General features: G+C 39.0%; 1 protein-coding gene across 1 annotated transcript in view; it reads left to right on the top strand.

The window, feature by feature from the left end:
- Positions 1-23,396, top strand: part of DNAH1 (dynein axonemal heavy chain 1) — a gene marked incomplete at its 5' end in the record, with an annotated part of 176,028 nt that overhangs the window by 85,657 nt on the left and 66,975 nt on the right. The window contains 5 exons of the mRNA XM_081320734.1: positions 454-631; positions 1,830-2,024; positions 3,122-3,241; positions 9,211-9,369; positions 17,072-17,173. Coding sequence (XP_081176860.1) covers positions 454-631; positions 1,830-2,024; positions 3,122-3,241; positions 9,211-9,369; positions 17,072-17,173 — 754 coding nt within the window. The remainder of the gene's footprint in view (positions 1-453; positions 632-1,829; positions 2,025-3,121; positions 3,242-9,210; positions 9,370-17,071; positions 17,174-23,396) is intronic.

Raw genomic sequence — 23,396 nt, 5'->3', positions numbered from 1 at the left:
CAACCCCTACCTGGGGCCTCACCCCCTCCTCTTCTCCCGAGGAGGGGGCTTCAAATCCATCTAAACAGCTGATCGGCGCTGTTTACGATGGAAAAACACAGCTGCGGAGCGGGCAGCCCGAAAACGGCTGTCTTTCGACGTCGCGTCGCCACCGGAAGTCCCGAGAGGAATTTTATTTTTGATTAAAAAAACACATTTAATTTTAATGTTAACTGACATAAAATAATTTGATACATGTTTTTATACTGCACCTGATACCACAAAGTTAGCAAAATGGGAAACTTTATTCTTAAAGAAAGTTTCCTTCTCCAGCACAACTTCCCACCCTCCTATTTGACTTCTGGCATCTTCAAATTTCTTGATAAGATATATCATGCTTTTATAAAATATATGAGGTTCAAAGAGAAAGTGCAACTATTAAAGCCTTGGGTATTTCTTCCTCTATTTTCATAGGACAGATGGGATCCTCCCTGCTCTCATTCGTGTAGGAGCTGTAGCCACTGATAAAAAAAAGAAATGGTATATGTTCGATGGTCCTGTGGATGCTGTTTGGATTGAAAACATGAACACTGTCCTGGATGACAACAAGAAACTCTGCCTTAGTTCTGGTGAAATAATTAAACTGACAGAGGTATTTTTTTCCCTCTCTGATAAGGAATTTGTTGTGCAGAGGTCTCCTTGTGCTACCAAAGAGTTGCACAGACAAGGAAGGGCACTGAGAGCAGTAAGAGTCACACACAGGAGTACACTGAGTTATAAAAACAAAAAGTATTTTACTTTTGAGGTGGTGTAAGAACAAAAATGCACAGTCAAAAATAAACAGTCCAGGTCATAAACAATAGCAACAGTCCAAGTAGCAATCCAAACTACAAAGTCTTCTTACCGGTCCAGAGGTCAATACACAGTTCAGGTTTACAACAGTAGTAAACCAACAGCAGAGCAAAAACAGTAATAGTAGAGATCAGTGAAATCAGAGAGAGAAAGAAGCTACGTTCCTAGCTTCCTCTTATGGCCATGAGAACACTTACACACCCATTGGCCAATTAACTTCTTAAAGACATAACAACATCATGGTTAATATATTTTCAACCCAACATTGTAGGCTAACACCATATGCCTAACACTCTCTCTTCTTGTTCCATTACCCATCCTCAATATACATTCATGTTCATTCATAAACAGATTCCAATTCATTCATATGTTTGTTTTTAAAAAGGGTGTCTCACAGTGAAGAGAGATAAATATAGAGATAGATAAGCACAGATATATGATTTGACAAACAAGGTCATAACTGGAGGTTTTTACCTTTTCTGAGAAAACATTCCTCCTTTTTAATATATAAAAGATAACATTTTATTTTAAAATACATTTTTATTCATTTATTTGATATGAATTTCTTACTCAACTTACTGCCCAAGGTATTAAAGATGAAAAACAAAAACAATGTAACTAAAATACTGATAGCAATATTAAAATCCTAAATGTGTATGTCAAATACTTACATATAACATATAATGTAGCTAAAAGCAGTGTTTCTCATTAACTTCATAATTATCCAAACAGGATTATTTCAAAATTTTGGTTAAAAGGACAAAATTAATTTGATTTTTGTAGCAGTCCAAGCTAGGATCACAACACTACTGTTTATGCCAAATGGTATTGACTAATGCTATTTTTATTAGCCGCTAATTCCAGGTGCTTGAGGAATGTAGATAATTGAATTTAGTAAGCCTTCCATTTTATAAACATAATCTCATCTGTGTAATTTAGATGTGCTTCTTTGATAAAAGGCTTGGGAAAATCTCTGCTACCTTGTTTCTCTTTTCCAGGCAATGACCATGATGTTTGAAGTCCAGGATTTAGCAGTAGCCTCTCCAGCTACTGTGTCTCGATGTGGCATGGTATACCTGGAGCCCAGCATCTTGGGACTAAGACCATTTGTGGAATGCTGGCTAAAAAACATCCCAGAGATTATGAAGCCATTTTCAGAGCAGCTGGAGTCACTTTTCAACAGATTCCTAGAGGTAAGCTATTGCTTGATCCTAATATTTTGATTCAATACAAACCATGTAAATGGCTTCAATGTTTAGCTGGGTGGGGGGAGGGGGGCATTAGTCATGAACTTCTCACCCCTGATTACAGAAGCTCGAGAGCAGCTAGTAAGCAAAAACTTATCAGCTGGCAGGAACTTTTGCAGGAGGTAACTTTCCTCATAATTCCAATTAATTTTAATTGGTACCATAATGGTAAAGTGTTCTATAGACTGAGCCTCCATGCACAATGGCATTTTCCCCACACTGAAAGGCCTGAGATAATGATTGCTGTATGTATGCTTCAGGGTTAATATCAAACTTTGGCATTTTTGAGTCTGAGCTCTTTTTTTTACTTGTTTTGTAATGCAAGTTGTAGGTTGGTAAGAATGCTAATTTTCACGCTTCCCTGCAATGTTTCTTGGGATATTAATATTAAAATAGTAACAGTGTTGTTTGGAAAGGCTCCAGATCCTAAGATGCACAAGAAAATGTTTCTAGTCTTTATCCCCTTCTCTTGCTAAATTCAGATTTTAAAAAAATTCTTCCATTATCCTAGAAAAACAAATAGCTCCGAAACCTATATTTGCCTTGACAGATCTATTCTTAGCAATTATTTCAATTCCTGAACATAGCCAAATTACATGTTACATAGGAGGTCAATGTTTGGAGCCTCTAATATAATTTCATTTTTTGTAAATAGCTGCAATAAGAGCTTTGATTTGGATTTTGACCATAATGTAGTCTTGGCAGTTTTAACATTTTTTCAATGTGTTCCGTATTCTTAGTCCATCACAATCCACAGATGACTGGCTATGAATGCCCTGAGTTGAAAAGAATGGATATTAATGTAGAAGATTTAAAATTCAAAATGTTTTCATTCTTGTTAATGTCAGTGTTAGTTAACACCCAGCAAGGTTGCTCAGTCTCTGCTGGTGCCTGTTCTCTAGCTGAATTGAAGAGTATTAAAAGTACTACTAAAAAAAAGCAGTGATTATAGAAGAGTTAGCTGCTAGAATAAAAGGGGAGGAAAACATAAAGGTTCAAATTAAATCTAAAAACAATTAACTCTGGGTCTTCCTTCATTTCAGGAATCTATCAGTTTTGTCCGAAATTCAGTGAAAGAAATAATTGCCTCCACAGATTCTAACTTGACAAAAAGCCTTCAGAAGTTATTGGACTGTTTTTTTCAACCCTTCATTCCCATTGAGGTAGGATTATACAATGCTCAGTATTCCCAATGGAAACACTAGAATGGAAAAATCAGATATAAAGGATTGTTGCATTATAATGCATTATAATAGCAATTGTATGTATGTATGTATGTATGTATGTATGTATGTATGTATGTATGTATGAAGGGATGCGGTGGCTCAGTGGGTTAGGACGCTGAGCTTGTTTATCAGAAGGTCTGCAGTTTGGCGGGTCGAATCCTGAGTGCTGCATAACAGAGTGAGCGCCTGTTACTCGTCCCAGCTTCTGCCAACCTAGCAGTTGGAAAGCACATAAAAATGCAAGTAGAAAAATAGGGACCACTACAGTGGGAAAGTAACAGCGTTCTGTGTGCCTTTGGCATCTAGTCATGCTGGCCACATGACCACGGAGACATCCTCGGACAAGTGCTGGCTCTTCGGCTTTGAAATGGAGATGAGCACTGGCCCCTAGAGTCGGAAACCTTTACTATGTATGTATGTATGTATGTATATGTAACTGGATTTCCAACCCCAGCTAATAGCAATCTTATCATTAGGGGTCCTTAGGTAACAAACCCCTAAGACTTCACCTACCTACCTCTGATATGAGCACAGTATGAACTAGGAGAGTCATACCAGTTCAGTCATGTCTAGACTAACAAGGACCATAGCAGATGTTGGAGAATCAGGACAATCTGATGATAACTGGGCTATTGGAACAAATCATACGTGGGCACACAAGAAAAGCTGGAATTGATGGAATGCTACCATAAAGCAGACTTAGTGAGAGGGAATATATGAAACATATGAAGGAATTATGTATGGAAAAAGTCCTCTACCCACACTAACTGAAAAACAACTAGTTACCTAATGCTTCAACATAGTGAAGAGGAACATGCTGTCACAAAGCAAGACAGGCCAACTACATATTACATCCTGGACTCAAGAAAACCTGGAAGAACAATGTGCAGCCAACACCTGAAGTTGTAACATCACTGCTACCCTCTTCATTACGGAACACAGCAGCTGATATGATGTATAAGATCATGGATAACTTAGCCATAGTCAAGCCTAATTGAGACTAATTGCCAAGGCTTAGTGAAGAAGCACCATCAGACAGTATGGTAGATGCCAATAGAGTCAATCTTTACTATCACCATAACTCAAACCAATGAACTGGTCTATTTTACAGCTGCTTTAATCCTGGAGATGCCTAGCTACATGATTAAGAAAAACAGCAGTACATACTGTCTTGGAGAAAGATCAAAGCAACCTGGAGAGAAGTTAGGCAGCTGGTGGACCTACAGAAGATGTGGAAATTAAGGATAAGACTTGGCTACTCAAAAAATGCAAGCCTAAAGAAAGGCTCACAGTACTGGCTAGCAAGCTAAGCAGATACACTAGAGAAGCAAAAGTCAAGAAGATGAATGCCCTATTCTCCAAAGAAACCTTTAAGTGTACTCAGGACATGTAGTTCTTGTCTTATGCCCACAATGGAGCCTGCCCATTATAGTTTTTGGTTGTTATGATTGTTAAATGAGGTAACTATATGATTACCTTACTTAAAGACTCTCGCCCTTGCTCTCCCTGATAAGGATGTTAAGCAGAACATCAGGTGCCTCAGGGGTGGGGGAGGCCCTGGGAATTGTTAAAGCCCTAGCTCCTTAACAATTTCTATTAATGAACAAGACAAAAAAAAACCTGGCTGACTCTATAGCACAGCTCAAGCATTTGGCATTTCTTTTTGCAATAAAAGATTTTCTCAATGGTTATTTTTTTGTTGACACTTTACACAAGTTACTTGTTTAGATTGTACTGAATCTTTCACAGTTCCTCTGAAGCATTAATCTGTGTTGTTGCTTTTGTAAGTTTCTTAATTCATCTGGAGATTCTAGTTCTTGTTCTGTTAAAGAATCTCAAGAGGCTGACAAAATTTAAATGTGGTCAGTGTTGAAGAAGCTTCTTTTCAGTTAATAAAGCCTCAGTCTCCCCTCGGGCATTTCCTATTTGCAGTTGTATAGAAACTTTGCTTAAGCATTTTCACAAACACAATTTTCTCTCACATACTTATCCCAAAGTCTCATCACAGCAACAGATCATGTAATGAAAGAGGAATTAGGAGGGGAAGATGCTGCACAGTTTGGATGGTAGCATGTATACATGTTGTTAGCTTCTTTGTTAAATTTTGCCTTCCTTAACCTTTGTTATTGCTTCAGTTCACACACACGCACACATATACACACATTGTTCTTTCCTACAGTAATTGGAGCTCCAAAAGAGCTGTTTCATCATGCTTTGTCCTTGATCTGTTTCATTTCATCCACTTCTATCATGCACTGAGAATCTAATCAAGGCTTTCCTCAACTGTGATCAATTTACAGCAGTTTCCATAGAGGGATAAGGCTAGCTGTCTTAGCACAGAAAGACAAGGATCTATAGGTTGGATATACCTGCTTCAAGTGTTCTGGATCTTTCATAATATTTCTGCCAAGGTCTTGGCCTTCTTTACCTGCCTACGTATCTTCAGTTGGCCTCAATATGTGAGAATCTCAAGAGTGGCAGAATGAGTCAGGAATTATTGCTGAAATCAGCTTCCTCTGATTCAGATTATCACCTCTCTCTTCATCCTTTGAGCTTCACATTCCATCCATGTTGTCCAGATTGTTAAGGAAACTGTATAAACATGTTTTTCCATTAAAAAAAATAATGATGGCTACCAGAAACTTATCCAGAAAAAAAAGATACTTATTGAAATCACGTGATCACGTGAAATGTTAATGTCACTTTATAATGCCTTGGTAAGACCACACTTGGAATACTGCATCCAGTTTTGGTCACCATAATGTAAAAAAGATGTTGAGACTCTAGAAAGAGTGCAGAGAAGAGCAGCAGAGATGATTAGGGGACTGGAAGCTAAAACATAAAGAACGGTTGCTGGAATTTGGTATGTCTAGTTTAATGAAGAGAAGGGTGAGGGGTGACATGATAGCAGTGTTCCAATATCTCAGTGGTTGCCACAAAGAAGAGGGAGTCAAGCTATTCTCCTAAGCGCCTGAAGGCAGGACAAGAAGCAACGGATGGAAACTAGTCAAGGAGAGAAGCAACCAAGAACTAAGAAGAAATTTCCTGACAGTTAGAACAATTAACCTCCAGAAGTTGTGAATTTATTTTATTTTTATTTTAATCCCATTTATATCCCGCCCTTCTCTGAAGACTCAGGGCGGCTTACAATCTAAGCACAAATCAATGTGCTTAGCAATAGCCTTCATTCTATGTATATGCCTGCTTATTAGGGCTTTCGGGGGGCCCCAAGCGGCATTATTACAAAGTCAGCTTATTGCCCCCAACAATCTGGGTCCTCATTTTACCTACCTCGGAAGGATGGAAGGCTGAGTCAACCTTGAGCCTGGTGGGACTCGAACCTGCACTAATTGCAGGCAGCTGGTGTTACTTAAGAAGGCATTAGCCCACTGCTCCACCAAGGTTCTTTTCTTTTCATATGCTCCAACACTGGAAGTTTTTAAGAAGAGATTGGACAACCATTTGTCTGAAATGGTATAGGGTTTCCTGCCTGAGCAGGGGGTTGGACTAGATTATCTCCAAGGTCCCATCCAATCTGATGTTATGTTGCGTTGTGTTGTGTTGTGTTGTGTTGTGTTGTGTTGTGCTGTGCTGTGCTGTGCTATGCTATGCTATGTTATGAAAAGTCTAACCAGGAGATGACCAAGATCTGAGTGATTGAGAATGAGTGCCTCCCAATTCTAGAAAATTACATTTGTGCAGTCCAAAGGAATCCCCCAAATTGTGTACCAGTTCTGCTTGGAAGAATGAGACCATATCCAGAACTACAAAAGGAAAGTCCTGGGATCCAAGAGATCCTAATATCAACAAAGTCCAGAACTACACAAAGAAAGTCCTGGGTTCCAAGAGATTCTAATATCAACAAAGTCTTACAGGATTGAGCTGAAGACTGTACTTATTTTTTTATTTTTTTTATTTTAATTCCATTTATATCCTTCCCTTCTCCGAAGACTCAGGGCGGCTTACAAGCTTAGCAGTAGCCTTCATTCTATGTATATGCCTGCTTGTTAGGGCTTTCACACACACCCCAAGCGGCATTATTACAAAGTCAGCTTAATTGCCCCCAACAATCTGGGTCCTCATTTTACCTACCTCAGAAGGATGGAAGGCTGAGTCAACCTTGAGCCTGGTGGGATGCGAACCTGCACTAATTGCAGGCAGCTGGTGTTAATTAAGGAGGCATTAGCCCACTGCTCCACCAAGTACTTCCCATGCAAAACCCCACAACTTCTAGACAAAAGAATCTGGATGGCCTTGGCTGGTTAGTAAGGAGTAGGATTGTATAGCTGATTATCATCTATATCAGGGGTTTCAAACTGCTGGCCCATGGGCCAGATGCATCATGCTGAAACCATGCCCACCCCATTGCTAGCAATGGAAAAAAGTCTCAATACACCCCTAATCGATGATCACTCCATGATCTCATCCAACAGTTTCATGTAGATAAATATTAATGGAGAGAGGCTAGAGTCCTGTGAAGTACCACAAATAGGGGTCTAGGGCTAGATCTCTCCTATCACACCAACTGAAATTCCGTATCTCTTAGTGATAAATCACACAAGTCTACGCCATCTAAATCTTGAATCTCAAAATCGACTTGGTGATAATTGGGATCAGTTTTGTCTTTCAGGCTGCCCAAAACGTCATCAGTACAGAAATCTTACAAAGTCACATTTATTTATTTCTCTGTCCAATTTATATAGCTACCTATCTACCCAAGAAACTTTTGGCAGCAAACAAAATAAAACAAAGAATTCTATTAAGCCTGAAAAACAAATATAATTATTTGGAAGCTCATTGAAATCACAAAACCAAACCACATCCCGTACATCCATTCTAGGGGCCCCATGCTAACATCTGAACACCAGTGGCTGAAATTGGGATTTTAGCATAGCACCTTTCCCACTTTTACTCATAATGTAGAGGAATCTTTATCAGCAGCACCTGTGATTGTAGTGTTTAAGTGTTCCTTTTCATTGTAAAGCTTTAACCAATTTCCTATTTACCTTCTGTCCATTTCAGTAATTCATGTTCCAATTATACAATATTCCTGTCATCGAGCAATTTTTAAAAGGTCTGACATTTCTGTATCACTCTTGCCAGTATTTCCTTTTTGAAGGGTTTTTTTTGTATTTTTTATCTGCAAGGGGGAACTCACCACTTATGATCCTTCCTTGAAGTAGGGTGGCATTTTATCTAACTTTTTACTTTCTACCAATTGTATTTCTGGATTTAATTTGAGTGAGGAAATTATACTGCCAACTTTTTCCTACTCTGACAACTCTTTAGACTAGCTATTCAATTCCTTAGACATGCTGAAGACCTTGCCATTTTCTGTTGAGGAATTTTACAAAACACATGGTATACTGGGAGTAACTACACCTCTTCCCAAAGAATTACCCATTGCTAAGTAGCCCCTTCTTGACAATATATTGTCAAAGGAACACATTACTGTTGTTTATACAGTAGGTATGCAATCTCAACTGTTAATTCAGCACTATTGCTTGGCTGTTTAAATCATTTGGGCAGAGGGCAATTACCGTATCTACTATAGATAATAGTATCAAAAGTCACCAAGAGGTTCAGGAGAACAAACAGGACCATACTTTCTTCTCATCTATTTTCTAGCGTGGGTTCATCAACCAAGATGATGAAACAGTTTTAGGAACCTTTCAGCCATAAGCCCAATTGAAATGGCTCCAGATTATTTCATAATTGTTCATTAATTTAATGTTCATTTTAATTGTATGTCTATTTTAGATTGCTTTTTAAGAAAATAGGCACTGAAGTATTTACTTAATAGCAAGGTAAGTGGATAGAAATGGAATACATTAATAAATCAAACATAACTACCGAATATTGGAGAGGTTTTAGTAATAAGTGTATTTTGTTAATTGATTCATCAGGGAATGAAAAAAATGCCTCCAGAGAAGACAGCCCGTATTGGTGAACTAATAGAACCCTGGTTCATATTTGCTTTGGTCTGGAGTGTTGGTGCAACTGGAGATGTCCAAAGTCGAAGCGCCTTCAGTAATTGGTTAAGGAAGAAGATGTCAGATGAGAAGGCAAGTTAACAGGAAAAGGATATCATCAGTTCATAATGGCACCTTGTCATAAATTCTTTTTTTGAACCACTAATAACCAAATTAATCCACTCAAATATTATAATTGTTTGTTTAAATTTATCGGCTGCCCAACTGCAGTGGGTAGTGTACAAAACTAGAGAAGATATAAAAACAGCTAAAAAAAATTGCACTGGGGTGCTGGTTTGCTTCGGAGTGCAATTCAAAGTGTTATCACCTTTAAAGCCCTGCATGGCATGGGTCCAGGTTTCTTGCCTTGATGGGACTGGCCCACCCCACTTATGGTGGCAGAGGGATCCCATCAGCCAAGGAATTTCAGCTAACTAGATCCAGGAGAAGCTCCTTCTCTGCTGTGGTTCCTGCTTCTGGAACATCCTGCCCCCTGAGATGACTTCCACCCGCCTGACTTTTCATAGCAGCCTTAAGACCTGGCTCTGTCAGATGGCTTGGAGACCCGATAGGGGAGATTAGAGACAAGACAAGATAAGATAACCTTTATTGTCATTTTTTACTGTGGGCACAATGATACACATCAAAAATGAAATTTAGTTGCCCGCTCTCAAAGTGAACACATACATGACACACACCTAAACATACTATCTATCTGTCTGTCTGTCTGTCTGTCTGTCTCTCTGTCTGTCTGTCTGTCTCCCTTTATTCTTTGTTAGCAAGCCAAAAAATTTACACACACACAGACATATATATACACATACACACACATACTATATATAACATATGTATAGAGCTACACCCCTACATATACATAACATATGAATATTAAACACTGAAAGTGTTTGACTAATTAAAACCTATTTCTGGTTCCGGATCGTGGTGCTGGCAGACGTCAGGGCGATCTCTCCTCCCACCATCTGATTTTCTCTCGTCGGGGGACCCTGAAAGGGGTTGGAAGTCACCTTGGAGGGGCGACAAGTGGGGAAGAGGACCTTCCGATTGATTGCAGAAGGGCGGTAGCCCTTCTGTTTGATCCAGAGCAGCTCTTCGGACCGACAGAGAAAAGATCGGCCACTCCCATGGCCCATCACTAATGCCATTTCCAGCCAAGGCCAAACTTACAACTAAGCACTTGAAAGCACAGTGGAGGAACTGGGTGAGATCTGCCTTCTCCCTATTCCAACTTCATCCCTCTGCAAGGAGAGAGGGAAGGGAACCTTTTCTTTCCCACCCTCTAAAATGGCGGCGTTTGATTACATAGGGGCAAAGAAAACCTTGAAAAATACAATTAACTAATTGGACTTACATCCCTCTTATATTTGGCTACCCAAAAGGTCCTATCTTCACAGGAACCTGCTATTTTATGTATTTGACAAAAAAGAAGAAAAAAGACGAAGAAGAAACTAAAACTAAATTGGATAAAAACCTAGTCTTTATGAAAAGGATTTTAAATACTACTGGGGACATCTTTTGGTCAAGCTTGGTATAGAAAGTGAATATCTCTGGCAAATAGATCTGTCTACAACTCAGATTTGTCCTTCGTATTATCTAAAGATAAAAAGCTGAAACAGCTGGGAGGTGAATTTGGCTTCTAAGAACTATGGAGGTGAACATTTACTGTCTTTTGTTTAAAAATTAGTCTCCACTAAAGGACTATCTATAACTATTCCACAAATGGAGGGGGACCAGCTACAAACTTTGATTAATTACAAGCTTATACTTGAAAAAATCCTTGAAGTTATTGAGATAATTAATTCCAGACTGAAAGATAAAGGCACTAGCTTGAAATTACAAACCCAGACTCCAACTAAAGAACTTACAACTCAGAAAATAACAAAAGCAGAAGAAATCAACACTAAGACAGAGGACCTTAAGGAACAACAAGAAGATATTGAAAACTAATACCCAAATCCTGATTGCAACTAAAGAATCTACAACTCAAAAAGTAACAGAAGCGGAAGAAAATAATATCAAAATAGAGGATGTTAAAGATCAACAAGGACAGTTTATTGAAAACCTAGACAACCAAGTAACTATAAAATTGGATACAACCTTCTACTCAAACCAGAAGAAACCAGAGGAAGAAAAAGACCAGACTGATTTGAAGATAAAGATATTAGAGCAAATACAGAGATTTGAACTACCAGGGCAACAATTTAATGATTATAAATGGTCTAGCTTTTCTGGAAAATTGATGACTAGATGGTCTCCTTTGATTCAAGCAATATGTGCTGGAATGAAGGGAAACCTATCTGACAACTTAAAGGCATTGGTTTGGAAACCTGGTTGACAGAAAAAGAAAGCTAGAGTTAAGTTTAAAAAATGATCTACTAGAGAGATCCTAAAGGTTACCCTTGTAGTAAGGTGTGATGTGTTAGGACAGACATGTCAAACACAAGGCCCGGGGGCCGGATGCGGCCCACAAAGTGGTTTCATGTGGCCCGTGAAGCCATCCTGGAAACAGTGAGGGAATGGCCCCCACTGCCTTGGCCCTGGCCCGGAGATCCTCCTTCTGCCAGAGACCCTCAGATCTCTCCCCACTCCTGCCCGGGCCCCCATAGGCACCCTTGATGTGAACGATGTAGAGCTGGCCACACCCACCCAGTAGGCCATACGCACTCTAGCCACGCCCACCCAGTAGGCCACGCCCAGCCTGGCCATACCCACCCGGCCCCCTGAGGGCAACCGCAATGCTGATGTGGCCCTCAATGAAATTGAGTTTGACACCCCTGTATTAGGATGAGAAATAGAAAATGTCTATGAAACAAAATCAGAATATATTTATGTATGTACTGTGTGTATTTTAGATATTATAACTAGTGAAATAATGGAAATTTGGATTATGGATGTTATTATGGATATTAAAGGTTAAATTTGAATAGTGTAACTAAAATTAAGAATTAGATAAAATTCAAAACAGGACATGGATATGTATAAGTAAAAATAGATTGATAAATGTAGGTTATTTTACTAGTAAGATGTGATGTACTAAGATGAGAAATAGAAAATGTTCATAAAACAAAATTAGAATATATTTATGTAAGTACTATGTGTATTCTAGATGTTATAACTTTTGTGTAGTGAAATAACGGAAATTTGGGTTATGGATGTTATAATGGCTGTTAAAGGTTAAACGTGAATACTGTAACTAAAAATTAAAAATTAGGTAAAATTCAAAAACAGGACATGGATATGTATAAGTAAAAATAGGTTGATAAATGTTTTAACTGAGCTTGTTAAGGTTAGAAATTTATTAGTTTAAGCATGTCATGTTAAATGTTAAGGGAAATAGAAAAGGGTTTTTTGATAATGTAACCTGAGATATGTACTAAAAAAATCTGTTATTGAATTATTGATTACCCAGTCACCATGATGCTTTCTAAATACTTGGATGTTAAATTGGAAAACTAATAAAACTTGTTATAAAAAAACTATTTCCTCCCCCACCCCCCAACCCTATGTGTCCGTCTGCCTCCTTTGCCATCTGTGTTAACGATTTTATCTGCTGTATTATTTTTAATTGATGATTTAAATACTTTTATGTTGTATGCTGCCCAGAGTCACTGGACACGAAATGGATGGCAAATAAATTTCATAATAAAGGATTTAATAAATACATACATACATACATTAAATCAATCAAACAGGCCAGATTAAAAAAAGAAACCTAATACATCACAAAATCAATTAAACATTGTTGTTGTTGTTGTTGTTAGCTGCGAAGTCGTGTCCGACCCATCGCGACCCTATGGACAACATTCCTCCAGGCCTTCCTGTCCTCTACCATCTTCTGGAGTCCATTTAAGCTCACGCCTACTGCTTCAGTGACTCCATCCAGCCACCTCATTCTCTGTCGTCCCCTTCTTCTATTGCCCTCGATCTTTCCCAGCATTAGGCTCTTCTCCAGTGAGTCCTTCCTTCTCATTAGGTGGCCAAAGTATTTGAGTTTTAGCTTCAGGATCTGGCCTTCTAAAGAGCAGTCAGGATTGATCTCCTCTAGGACTGACCGGTTTGATCGCCTTGCAGTCCAAGGGACTCGCAGGAGTCTTCTCCAGCACCAGAGTTCAAAGGCCTCAATTCTTTGGCGCTCAGCCTTTCTTATGGTCCAACTTTCACTGCCATACATTGCAACTGGGAAGACCATAGCCTTGACTATACGCACTTTTGTTGACAGGGTGATGTCTCTGCTTTTTAGTGTGCTGTCTAGATTTGCCATGGCTTTCCTCCCCAGGAGCAAGCGTCTTTTAATTTCTTGGCTACAGTCCCCATCTGCAGTGATTTTGGAGCCCAGGAAAATAAAATCTGTCACTACCTCCATTTCTTCCCCATCTATTTGCCAGGAATTGAGAGGGCCAGATGCCATGATCTTGGTTTTCTTAATGTTAAGTTTCAACCCAGGTTTTGCACTCTCCTTCTTCACCCGCAACAAGAGGCTCTTTAGTTCTTCTTCACTTTGTGCCATTAGAGTGGTATCATCTGCATATCTTAGGTTGTTGATATTTCTTCCGGCAATCTTAATTCCAACTTTTGATTCATCTAGCCCTGCCTTTCTCATGATGTGCTCTGCATATAAGTTAAATAGGCAGAGCGACAGTATACAGCCTTGCCGGACTCCTTTCCCAATTTTGAACCAATCAGTGGTTCCATGTCCAGTTCTCACTGTTGCTTCTTGACCCGCATATAGGTTTCTCAAGAGACAAATAAGATGGTCTGGTACTCCCATCTCTTTAAGAACTTGCCACAGTTTGTTATGATCCACACAATCAAAGGCTTTAGCATAGTCAATGAAGCAGAAGTAGATGTTTTTCTGGAACTCCCTAGCTTTCTCCATGATCCAGCGTATGTTGGCAATTTGATCTCTAGTTTCTCTGCCTCTTCGAAATCCTGCCTGTACTTCTGGTAGTTCTCGATCCACATACTGCTGAAGTCTAGCTTGTAGGATTTTAAGCATGACTTTACTAGCATGAGAAATGAGTGCAATGGTGCGATAGTTTGAACATTCTTTGGCACTGCCTTTCTTTGGAATTGGAATGTAAACTGATCTTTTCCAATCCTGTGGCCACTGTTGAGTTTTCCAAATTTGCTGCCAAATTGAGTGTAGCACTTTTACTGCACTGTCTTTTAAGATTTTGAATAGCTCAGCTGGAATACTGTCACCTCCACTAGCTTTGTTGTTGCTCAGCTTTTCTAAGGCCCACTTCACTTCACATTCTAGGATGTCTGGCTCGAGGTCAGTGACCACCTCATTGTGATTATCAGGGACATTAAGCTCATTCTTGTATAGTAGTTCTGTGTAATTTTGCCACCTCTTCTTAATCTCTTCTGCCTCTGTTAGGTCCCTGCCATTTTGGTCCTTTATCATGCCCATTTTTGCATTAAACGTTCCCTTCATCTGTCCAATTTTCTTGAAAAGATCTCTGGTCCTCCCTATTCTATTGTTTTCTTCTATTTCTTTGCACTGTTCATTTAAGAAGGCATTCTTATCTCTTCTAGCTATTCTCTGGAATTCTGCATTCAATTGAGCATATCTATGTTTTTCTCCCTTGCCTTTCGCTTCCCTCCTTTCCTTAGCTATTTGCAAAGCTTCCTCAGACAGCCATTTTGCTTTCTTGCATTTCTTTTTCTTTGGGATGGTTTTGGTTGCTACCTGTTGTACAATGTCGCGAACCTCTGTCCATAGTTCTTCAGGCACTCTGTCTAACAGATCTAATTCCTTAAATCTATTTGTCACCTCTACTGTATATTCAACAGGGATATGATTTAATTCATACCTGAGTGGTCTAGTGCTTTTCCCTACTTTCTTCAGTTTAAGCTTAAACTTTGCAAGGAGAAACTCATGGTCTGAGCCACAGTCAGCTCCTGGTCTTGTTTTTACCGACTGTATAGAGGTTCTCCATCTTTGGCTGCAGAGCATATAGTCAATCTGATTTCTGTGTTGACCGTCTGGTGATGTCCATGTGTAGAGCCGTCTCTTGGGTTGTTGGAAAAGAGTGTTTGCTATGACCATCGTATTCCCTTGACAAAACTCTATCAGCCTGTGCCCTGCTTCATTTTGTACTCCAAGGCCAAACTTGCCTGTTATTCCAGTTATCTTTTGGCTTCCTACTTTAGCATTCCAATCCCCCATGATGATAAAGACATCATTTTTCGGTGTTAGTTCTATAAGGTGCTGTAGGGCTTCATAGAACCGGTCAATTTCATCCTCTTCAGCACCGGTGGTTGGGGCATAGACTTGGACTACTATGATATTGAATGGTTTGCCTTGGATTCGAACTGAGATCATTCTGTCATTTTGAGGATTGTATCCCAGTATTGCTTTTCCTACTCTTTTATTGACTATGAAGGCTACTCCATTTCTTCTGAGGGATTCTTGCCCGCAGTAGTATACCTGATGGTCATCTGAATTAAATTCACCCATTCCTGTCCATTTTAGTTCGCTGATACCTAAGATGTCGATGTTCAGTCTTGTCATCTCTTGTTTGACCACGTCCAGCTTTCCTTGCTTCATGGATCTTACATTCCAGGTTCCTATGGAGAAAAAATCTTTACAGCATCGGACTTTCCTTTCACCACCAGACACATCCACAGCTGAGCGTCCTTTCGGCTTTGGCCCAGTCACTTCATTCTTTCTGGCGCTACTAGTACTAGCCCTCTGCTCTTCCCCAGTAGCATATTGGACGCCTTCCGACCTGAGGGGCTCATCTTCCAGCGTCATATCGTTTTGCCTTTTGCTACTGTCCATAGGGTTTTCATGGCAAAGATACTGGAGTGGTTTGCCATTTCCTTCTCCAGTGGATCACGTTTTGTCAGAACTCTCGGCTATGACCTGTCCGTCTTGGGTGGCCCTGCACGGCATAGCTCATAGCTTCATTGAATTACGCAAGCCCCTTCGCCACAACAAGGCAGTAATCCATGAAGGGGCAATTAAACATAACAGGGAACATTGAACAAATAATAAACATTAAGCTCCAGCCTAGAACCAAACCAGGTTTTCAAAGCTTTCGGGAACCCCAGGAGAGAGGGCGCTGTCCTTACCTTTGATTCCAGAGAGTGGGGGCTGCAACAGGAATACTCAGCACTGGAAACTTGGACAATTAATTGGGTTTTTGTAGCTTCCTTCCGTAGGTGGGGGGATTTTATTTTACAAAATGAAAACTTACAAATAAAGGAAAATGGAAAGTAGAAATAAATTTTAATAAGATTATTTTCTATTTTAACCATCTATTTTCTTTATGTACACTTATATTCCTTAAAGTTTACTTTCAGTATATTCTCATATCTTTCTATTCTATTCCTCCAATATATTTATTTATTGCTGATTTCTGTATTTATGTTCTCTTAATCTCTGTCTATTGTCACTCTCTGTAGGGTTATGCTTTATTTTTTTTTCCTCAGAGTTTAGTCTGATTTATTTATTTAGCTTCTGGTTTCTATTTCTGTCCTGCCAGGTCTTTAGGTTTTCTTATTCTTTTTCTTCTTTTTTGTTCCTGGTGAGGCATCTCATGTTGTCTGCTCTTCTTCTGAATCTTTGCTTCATGTAAAGGAAATGGCTTGAAGAAAGATACTGCACATTTCTTGAACCTGTTTTATTTCATTATTGCCTGGCCAACTATCTGACAAATATCACTGATATGGTAATTTCTTCATGAATCATTTTGGGAGATAAATTGGGTGGAATCACTGTAATGTTATCTCCACACTTATTTCTATTCAACATGTTTCCACTCCATAGATTCAACTCTTATTCCCAGGAAAAGGGATGGTTTACGACTATAAACTGGATGATGCTGGAATTAGTAATATTGAAGAAGATGAGGATGAAGATATTGTAGAGGTATATTATATTTTATAATTTTATTTAATACTTTTATTATATTTACAACCCTGCAAATTATGCTGGGTTACTACATCTAATGAATTATTTCTCTCAAATTAATTTGTAAAAGGGCTACAGCTGTAGTTCTCATCTATCAACTACCTTGTTCACTTACCATTTGAATTTATAACACTGAAAAAGTAGAATTACAAGGTCCTTGAACTTCTGGACATTGAAGCATCCCCATAGTCACATGGCTGCATTTTGGACACTTTGCAACCATGAACATTTGTGATGCTTATAGCATCCTGCATGCATTTAATCACCATTTCCAACCTTCACAGCCAGCTTTCTACAAACTAAATCAGTGGAGAAGTGGCTGAAAGTTGCAGGTCATGGTCACATGCTATTGTGCTTAGCAATCCACAGTGATACATTTATTGACCACAGTGCAACTGAAAACCTAAATCCAGTGCAATCATGTGATGTTTCACTTAATTATTGTGTCACATAGCAACAGAGTTGCCAGTCCTGATTATGATCAGTAAGCGAAGGCTACTTGTATATCAGATTATGCATGTACTTTATTTAAGTCTGTAGCAAGTAGATCAGTACTCTAATGCCTTTCTGGACAATGATAGAACTTGAGATCACCCATAAGTATCCCATGCAGCTGCTCCTCACGGGGAGACTGCAGAACAGTGGGTGGTGGGTTTAGATCTGGGTGTGTGTGTGTCAGATCTCTGGGAGACAAAGCTATCTTGCTTAACCATGGTGGACACCTTCCAAGGGATACTGAATATGCATACTTCCTTTTCCAGTTAGTTTCAGAAATTGCTCGTGAACTGCTTTTTGGCTATTAGGAACCCTTGGAATGAGAGGTTTTACAGCATAAACATAGATCATAATAGTAAAGTTGGAAGGGACCTTGGAGGTCATCTAGTCCAACCCCCTGCTCAGACAGGAAAACCTATACCATTTCAGACAAATGGCTGTCCAGCCTCTTCTTAAAAACTTCCAGTGTTGGAGCATTCACAGCTTCTGGAGGCAGGTTGTTCCATTGGTTAATTGTTCTAACTGTTCTAATTGTTTCCTTAGTTCTAGGTTGCTTCTCTCCTTGATTAGTTTCCATCCATTGCTTCTTGTCCTGCCTTCGGGTGCTTTGGTGAATAGCTTGACTCCCTCTTCTTTGTGGCAGCCCCTGAGATATTGGAACACTGCTATCATGTCACCTCTAGTCCTTCTCTTCATTAAACTAGACATACCCAATTTCAGCAGCCGTTCCTTATATGTTTTAGCCTCCAGACCTCTAATCATCTTTGTTGCTCTTCTGTGTACTCTTTCCAGAGTCTCAAAATCTTTTTTACATCATGGTGACCAAAACTGGATGCAGTATTCCAAGTGTGGCCTTACCAAGGCATTGTAAAGTGGTATTAATATTTCATGTGATCTTGATTCTATCCCTCTGTTAATGCAGCCTAGCACTGTGTTGGCTTTTTTGGCAGCTGCAGCACACTGCTGGCTCATATTTAACAGATTGTCCACTAGGACTCCAAGATCCCTCTCACAGTTACTACTATTGAGCAAGGTACCCCCTATACTATACCTGTAGATTTGGTTTTTCTTGCCTAAATGTAGAACCTTACTTTTTTCACCATTGAATTTCATTTTGTTAGATAGCGCCCGTGTTCAAGTCTCTCCAGATCCTCCTGTATCTTAAGCCTGTCTTCTGGCTATTCCTGCCAGCTTGGTGTCATCTGCAAATTTGATGAGTTTCCCATCTATCCCCTTGTCCAAATCATTGATGAAGATGTTGAAGAGCACTGGGCCCAAAACAGAGCCCTGGGGCACCTCACTACACACTTCCCTCCATGTAGATGCGGTTCCATTGAGTACGGCCAGTCAGCCAGCTACAAATCCATCTGGTGGTGATGCTGTCTAACCCACATTTTTCTATCTTATCAAGTAGTAGTTTGTGATCTACTTTATCAAATGCCTTACTGAAGTCCAAGTAAATTATATCCACAGCATTCCTCTGATCCACTAATTTTGTCACTTGGTCAAAGAATGCAATAAGATTTGTCTGGCATGATCTGTTTTTGACAAACCCTAGTTGGCTTTTAGTAATGATTTTGTTTGTCTCTAGGTGCTTGCTGATTTGTTGTTTGATTATCTTTTCCAGAATCTTCCCAGGTATTGAGGTCAGGCTGATAGGTCTGTAGTTTCCTGGATCCATTTTTTTTCCTTTTTTGAAGATGGGAACTACATCAGCTCTTTTCCAGTCCTCTGGTAGTTCCCCAGTGCTCCAGGATCTTTGAAAAATATAGTTCAGTGGTTCTGAGATCACATCTGCCAGTTCCTTGAGAACCTTGGGGTATAATCTGTCTGGTCCTGGTGATTTGAACTCGTCTAGGCTGGACAGGTGTTCACTTACCATTTTTTTGCCTATCTTAACTTGCGTTTCTATTCTGTTTTTTATGGCACTGGTTTTGGTAGGTTGGTCTGTTTTTTCCCTTTGAGTAAAGACAGATGCAAAAAACGAGTTAAATAGTTCTGCTTTCTCCCTGTTGCTTGTCACCTTCTTGCCACTTTCATCCACTAATGGATCAATCATTTCCTTCACTTTTTTCTTGTTTTTTATATATTGAAAGAAGCTTTTTTGTTATTTTTGACTTTGGTCGCAAGCCTTAGTTCATTTTAAGCCTTAGCTTTCCTCACTTCGTCTTTGCAGGCTCGGGCTATTTGCTGATATTCTGACTTAGTTATATGCCCCTCTTTCCACTTTCTATACTTGTCATTTTTATCTTTCAATTTATCAGAGAGTTTTTTATACAGTCATGCTGGGTTTTTTTGAGAGCTGTTATTTTTCCTCTTTGTTGGTATTGTGCTAGACTGGGCTTTTATTATCTCACTTTTTAGAATTTCCCAAGCTTCTTGAGTTGTTTTCCGCTTGAGGATCTCATCCATGGAATCCTTCCCAAGCTCTCTCTACATTTATTGAAATTAGCTCTCTTAAAGTCCAAGACTCTAGTTTGACTGTATTCTATTGCTTGTGCTTCCATAATGTTGAATTCCAATATTGCATGATCACTTCCTCCCAAGGTTCCTGTGGCTTCAACACCTTCTATCATTTCATCTCTGTTAGTGAGAATTAGATCCAAAATCTGTTAATAATCAGTTAATAAGTTGTTAAGTTAAGTTACGTTTCCTCCAAACCTTAGCAAATGAAGTTTTAAATATAGGTTTTTTGAAAGTTACAAATGGACTAAGAATCCAGATGGATTTGAAGTAAGATTTTGGAATTAATCATTAAATTCTTTGTTGCAGTCATGTAGCAAGAGAGCCGTGTTAATCTATGGTAGCCAAAACTCAGAAAAAGTCTGGTAGCACCTTTGCCCACTAACAAATTTTATTGAAAGGAATAAACTGCAGCTCTCTTCATCAAAGTATATTATATTATGTTTACAGAAATCTGAACATCTATTAAGAAAGTTAACTTATCCAAACAATGACATAAGATTAGTTTGGCAACATCTGTTCTTGACAAATCCATGCTGGCTTCTGTTAATTACTTCAAGATTCTCTAGATTGATCATTTGTTTTCTGCTCTAGAATCAATGTCAGTTTGATTGGTCTGTGGTTTCCTGCATCCTCCTTTTCCCCTTTTTGAAACTAGTTCATTTAATATAATACATTTTTAAAATATATATTTTATTTATATCCATGATCTACTTGGGAGATCATTTGTTCACGTTAATATTGTGAGTAAAATATGAATATTTTTTATTCCTTTACAACAGGAGCTAAAGTAATGTTTCTTCTTTACTCAAGCTATCATACCTGATGATATGATCATTTACATATATATTTTTCCAAGTCATTTACAGATTCTAGTGCCTAAAGAGCAAATAATCTGCCCTATCCAGGCATGCGTAAATTATTGCTCTAACTTCATTCATAATCATATTATACTTTTTGAGATGAATTCTTCAGAGGTACAATCATCACTTTCAAATCAAGAATATGGCATTTTTAACACTGTGAACATATTTCAAATCATTCAAAAGAATCAATTGAGTGTCTTCACAGCTTCACAGAACACTTTATTTCCTTGAGTCCAAAAATTATTTTCTCGCCCTACCATTAAGACCATAAAATCAGAACATTTAACTTTGTAATACCAGTAGATAAAATTGCATAATGCATATATTTCCATAAACTTAACCAGCGAAAAATATTTTGTATGTGTATTGTTGTTTTAAATGGTTATGGAAACTGGTACAGTAATAAACTATAAGTCCCTAGCTTGAACATTTGTAGAGAAAGAACAATTCAGCGAAATGTGCCATTTTTCCCAATGTTAAGGATCAGGTTTGATATGAATTCTCTAAGTAACTATTGGTAACCTGTTTTTTGACTACTATGTTTCTCCACAAATTTTAAATCTAAGAATATTAACTGGAGCTTGTCTTAAAAATTGCTTTTCAGGCAAATGCTGTATAATCAGTAAAACTTGTAAAAATTGTAAATTTTGAAGTGCACAACCATTGTTTTCACTCTTGAGGAAATGTGACTTTTCAGCATTTGGCTCCCCCAACCCAAATTCAGCAATAAATCATGGGATGTCTAACTTTACATAGATAAACATATTTCCCAGATTACTATTAGCAATAGGCCCACAGCCTCCATTTTGTTAGTTAAGAATCTTGATCGCAAAAGAATCAAGCCAAACAAAATAGTTAATTTTCCACTGTTACTATCTGTATGTCTTAGTGCCTCTCTAATGCACTAAGGTGCAAACCCCTGCCTCTCTCAGGAATTAATGGATTCTTGCTGTGATGCTTCATGACCTTGAAGCTGAATGGTTGCTGATTGCTTATATAACTCCCTACTCTGAGCTGAGAATCATTGGTCCTCATCTTCCCACAGAGCTGGAATGTTACCTTGAGAAAAGGTGTTTGGATGTTGTGCAACTCCGTGTGTTTTGTGTGTGTGTGTGTGTGTGTGTGTGTGTGTGTGTGTTGATGCAGATGTCTAAGGCAGAGAGGGGGAGCTGGAAAAAAAACCTCTGGGTTTCCAAGTGAAAGTAGCAAAACAAAGGCAAATGGCTTTAAAATAAGCCATTTGTGCCAAGTCACAACTAAGAAATTCGACTTCAGTACCAGTAATAAATGACTGAACAAGCAAATTGTTATTCAACTTTTGTAAAAACCTACCCTGAGCCTAACTAAAGTCTATCAAACCTCACAGTCAATATTAGTGAGACTCCAGACAGTTCCATATCACTACCATTTTCACTCCCCAGCCCCTCAAATGGAGTTTAAAGGCAAACAGTAAACTTGTACACTACCATCAGCTTCCAAACTGAAACATGACCATGAACCAGTCAGGGTCCCCTTCAACTTTCAAACAATGTTATTCCCCATCCACATTTTTGGTATATTTTATATGCATTTGATTAGCAATACACCATTTTGACTGGTTACTAAGCAGTGAAATGGTAGTATCTCACATGATGCTCTGGTGGCTAGACTCTGTTGGAAGGGAGTGACTACATTAACACCAAAAATCAAAACTGAGGTGACACAAATGCCACTGATGGTGAAGAAATGTTCCATGGATAAGTCTCAGTGTTTCAAATGTGAGTTCACATACATTGTTTCTGAGCTGGGAATAAATGGGCACATCTGCCAAGCACGTATGATGGTATAAGGTCACAAACATTTTGATATGATGCTGGAGTAATGCAAGGACCCCATGTGGAAATACTTTACATCGGGGAGGACTGTGTAGAGAGAGTTTCCTCCTTTAAATTTCTGGGAGTCTACCTCTGTGAAGATCTGACCTGGAAAGTTAACACAACCCAGGTGGCCAGAAAGGCCCAACAGAGGCTTCACTTTCTTAGGGTCTTGCAGAAGAACAGGGTAGAACAACGGCTAATGACCCTCTTTTACCGGTCTACTATAGAGAGCGTCCTCTCGTATGGTATTGTGGTTTGGTATGCTGGTCTGACAGCCGCGGACAGGAAAGTATTACAGAGGGTAGTGAGCACAGCACAAGACATTGTGGGCTGTTCCCTGACACCACTGGATGACATTGCCAGGGCTCGTTGCCTTGGAAGAGTGAGGAAGATTCTCAGGGATGACTCACACCCTGGATGGTATCTCTTTACTCTCCTACCATCCAGTAGGAGATATAGGAATATAGCCAGCCGTACCAACAGGCTGAAAAATAGCTTTTA

This window comes from Vipera berus (genome assembly GCF_964194415.1).
Source record: "Vipera berus genome assembly, chromosome: 2".
Classification (NCBI taxonomy): Eukaryota; Metazoa; Chordata; class Lepidosauria; order Squamata; family Viperidae; genus Vipera; species Vipera berus.
This window is presented reverse-complemented; position numbering and strand designations above follow the sequence as displayed.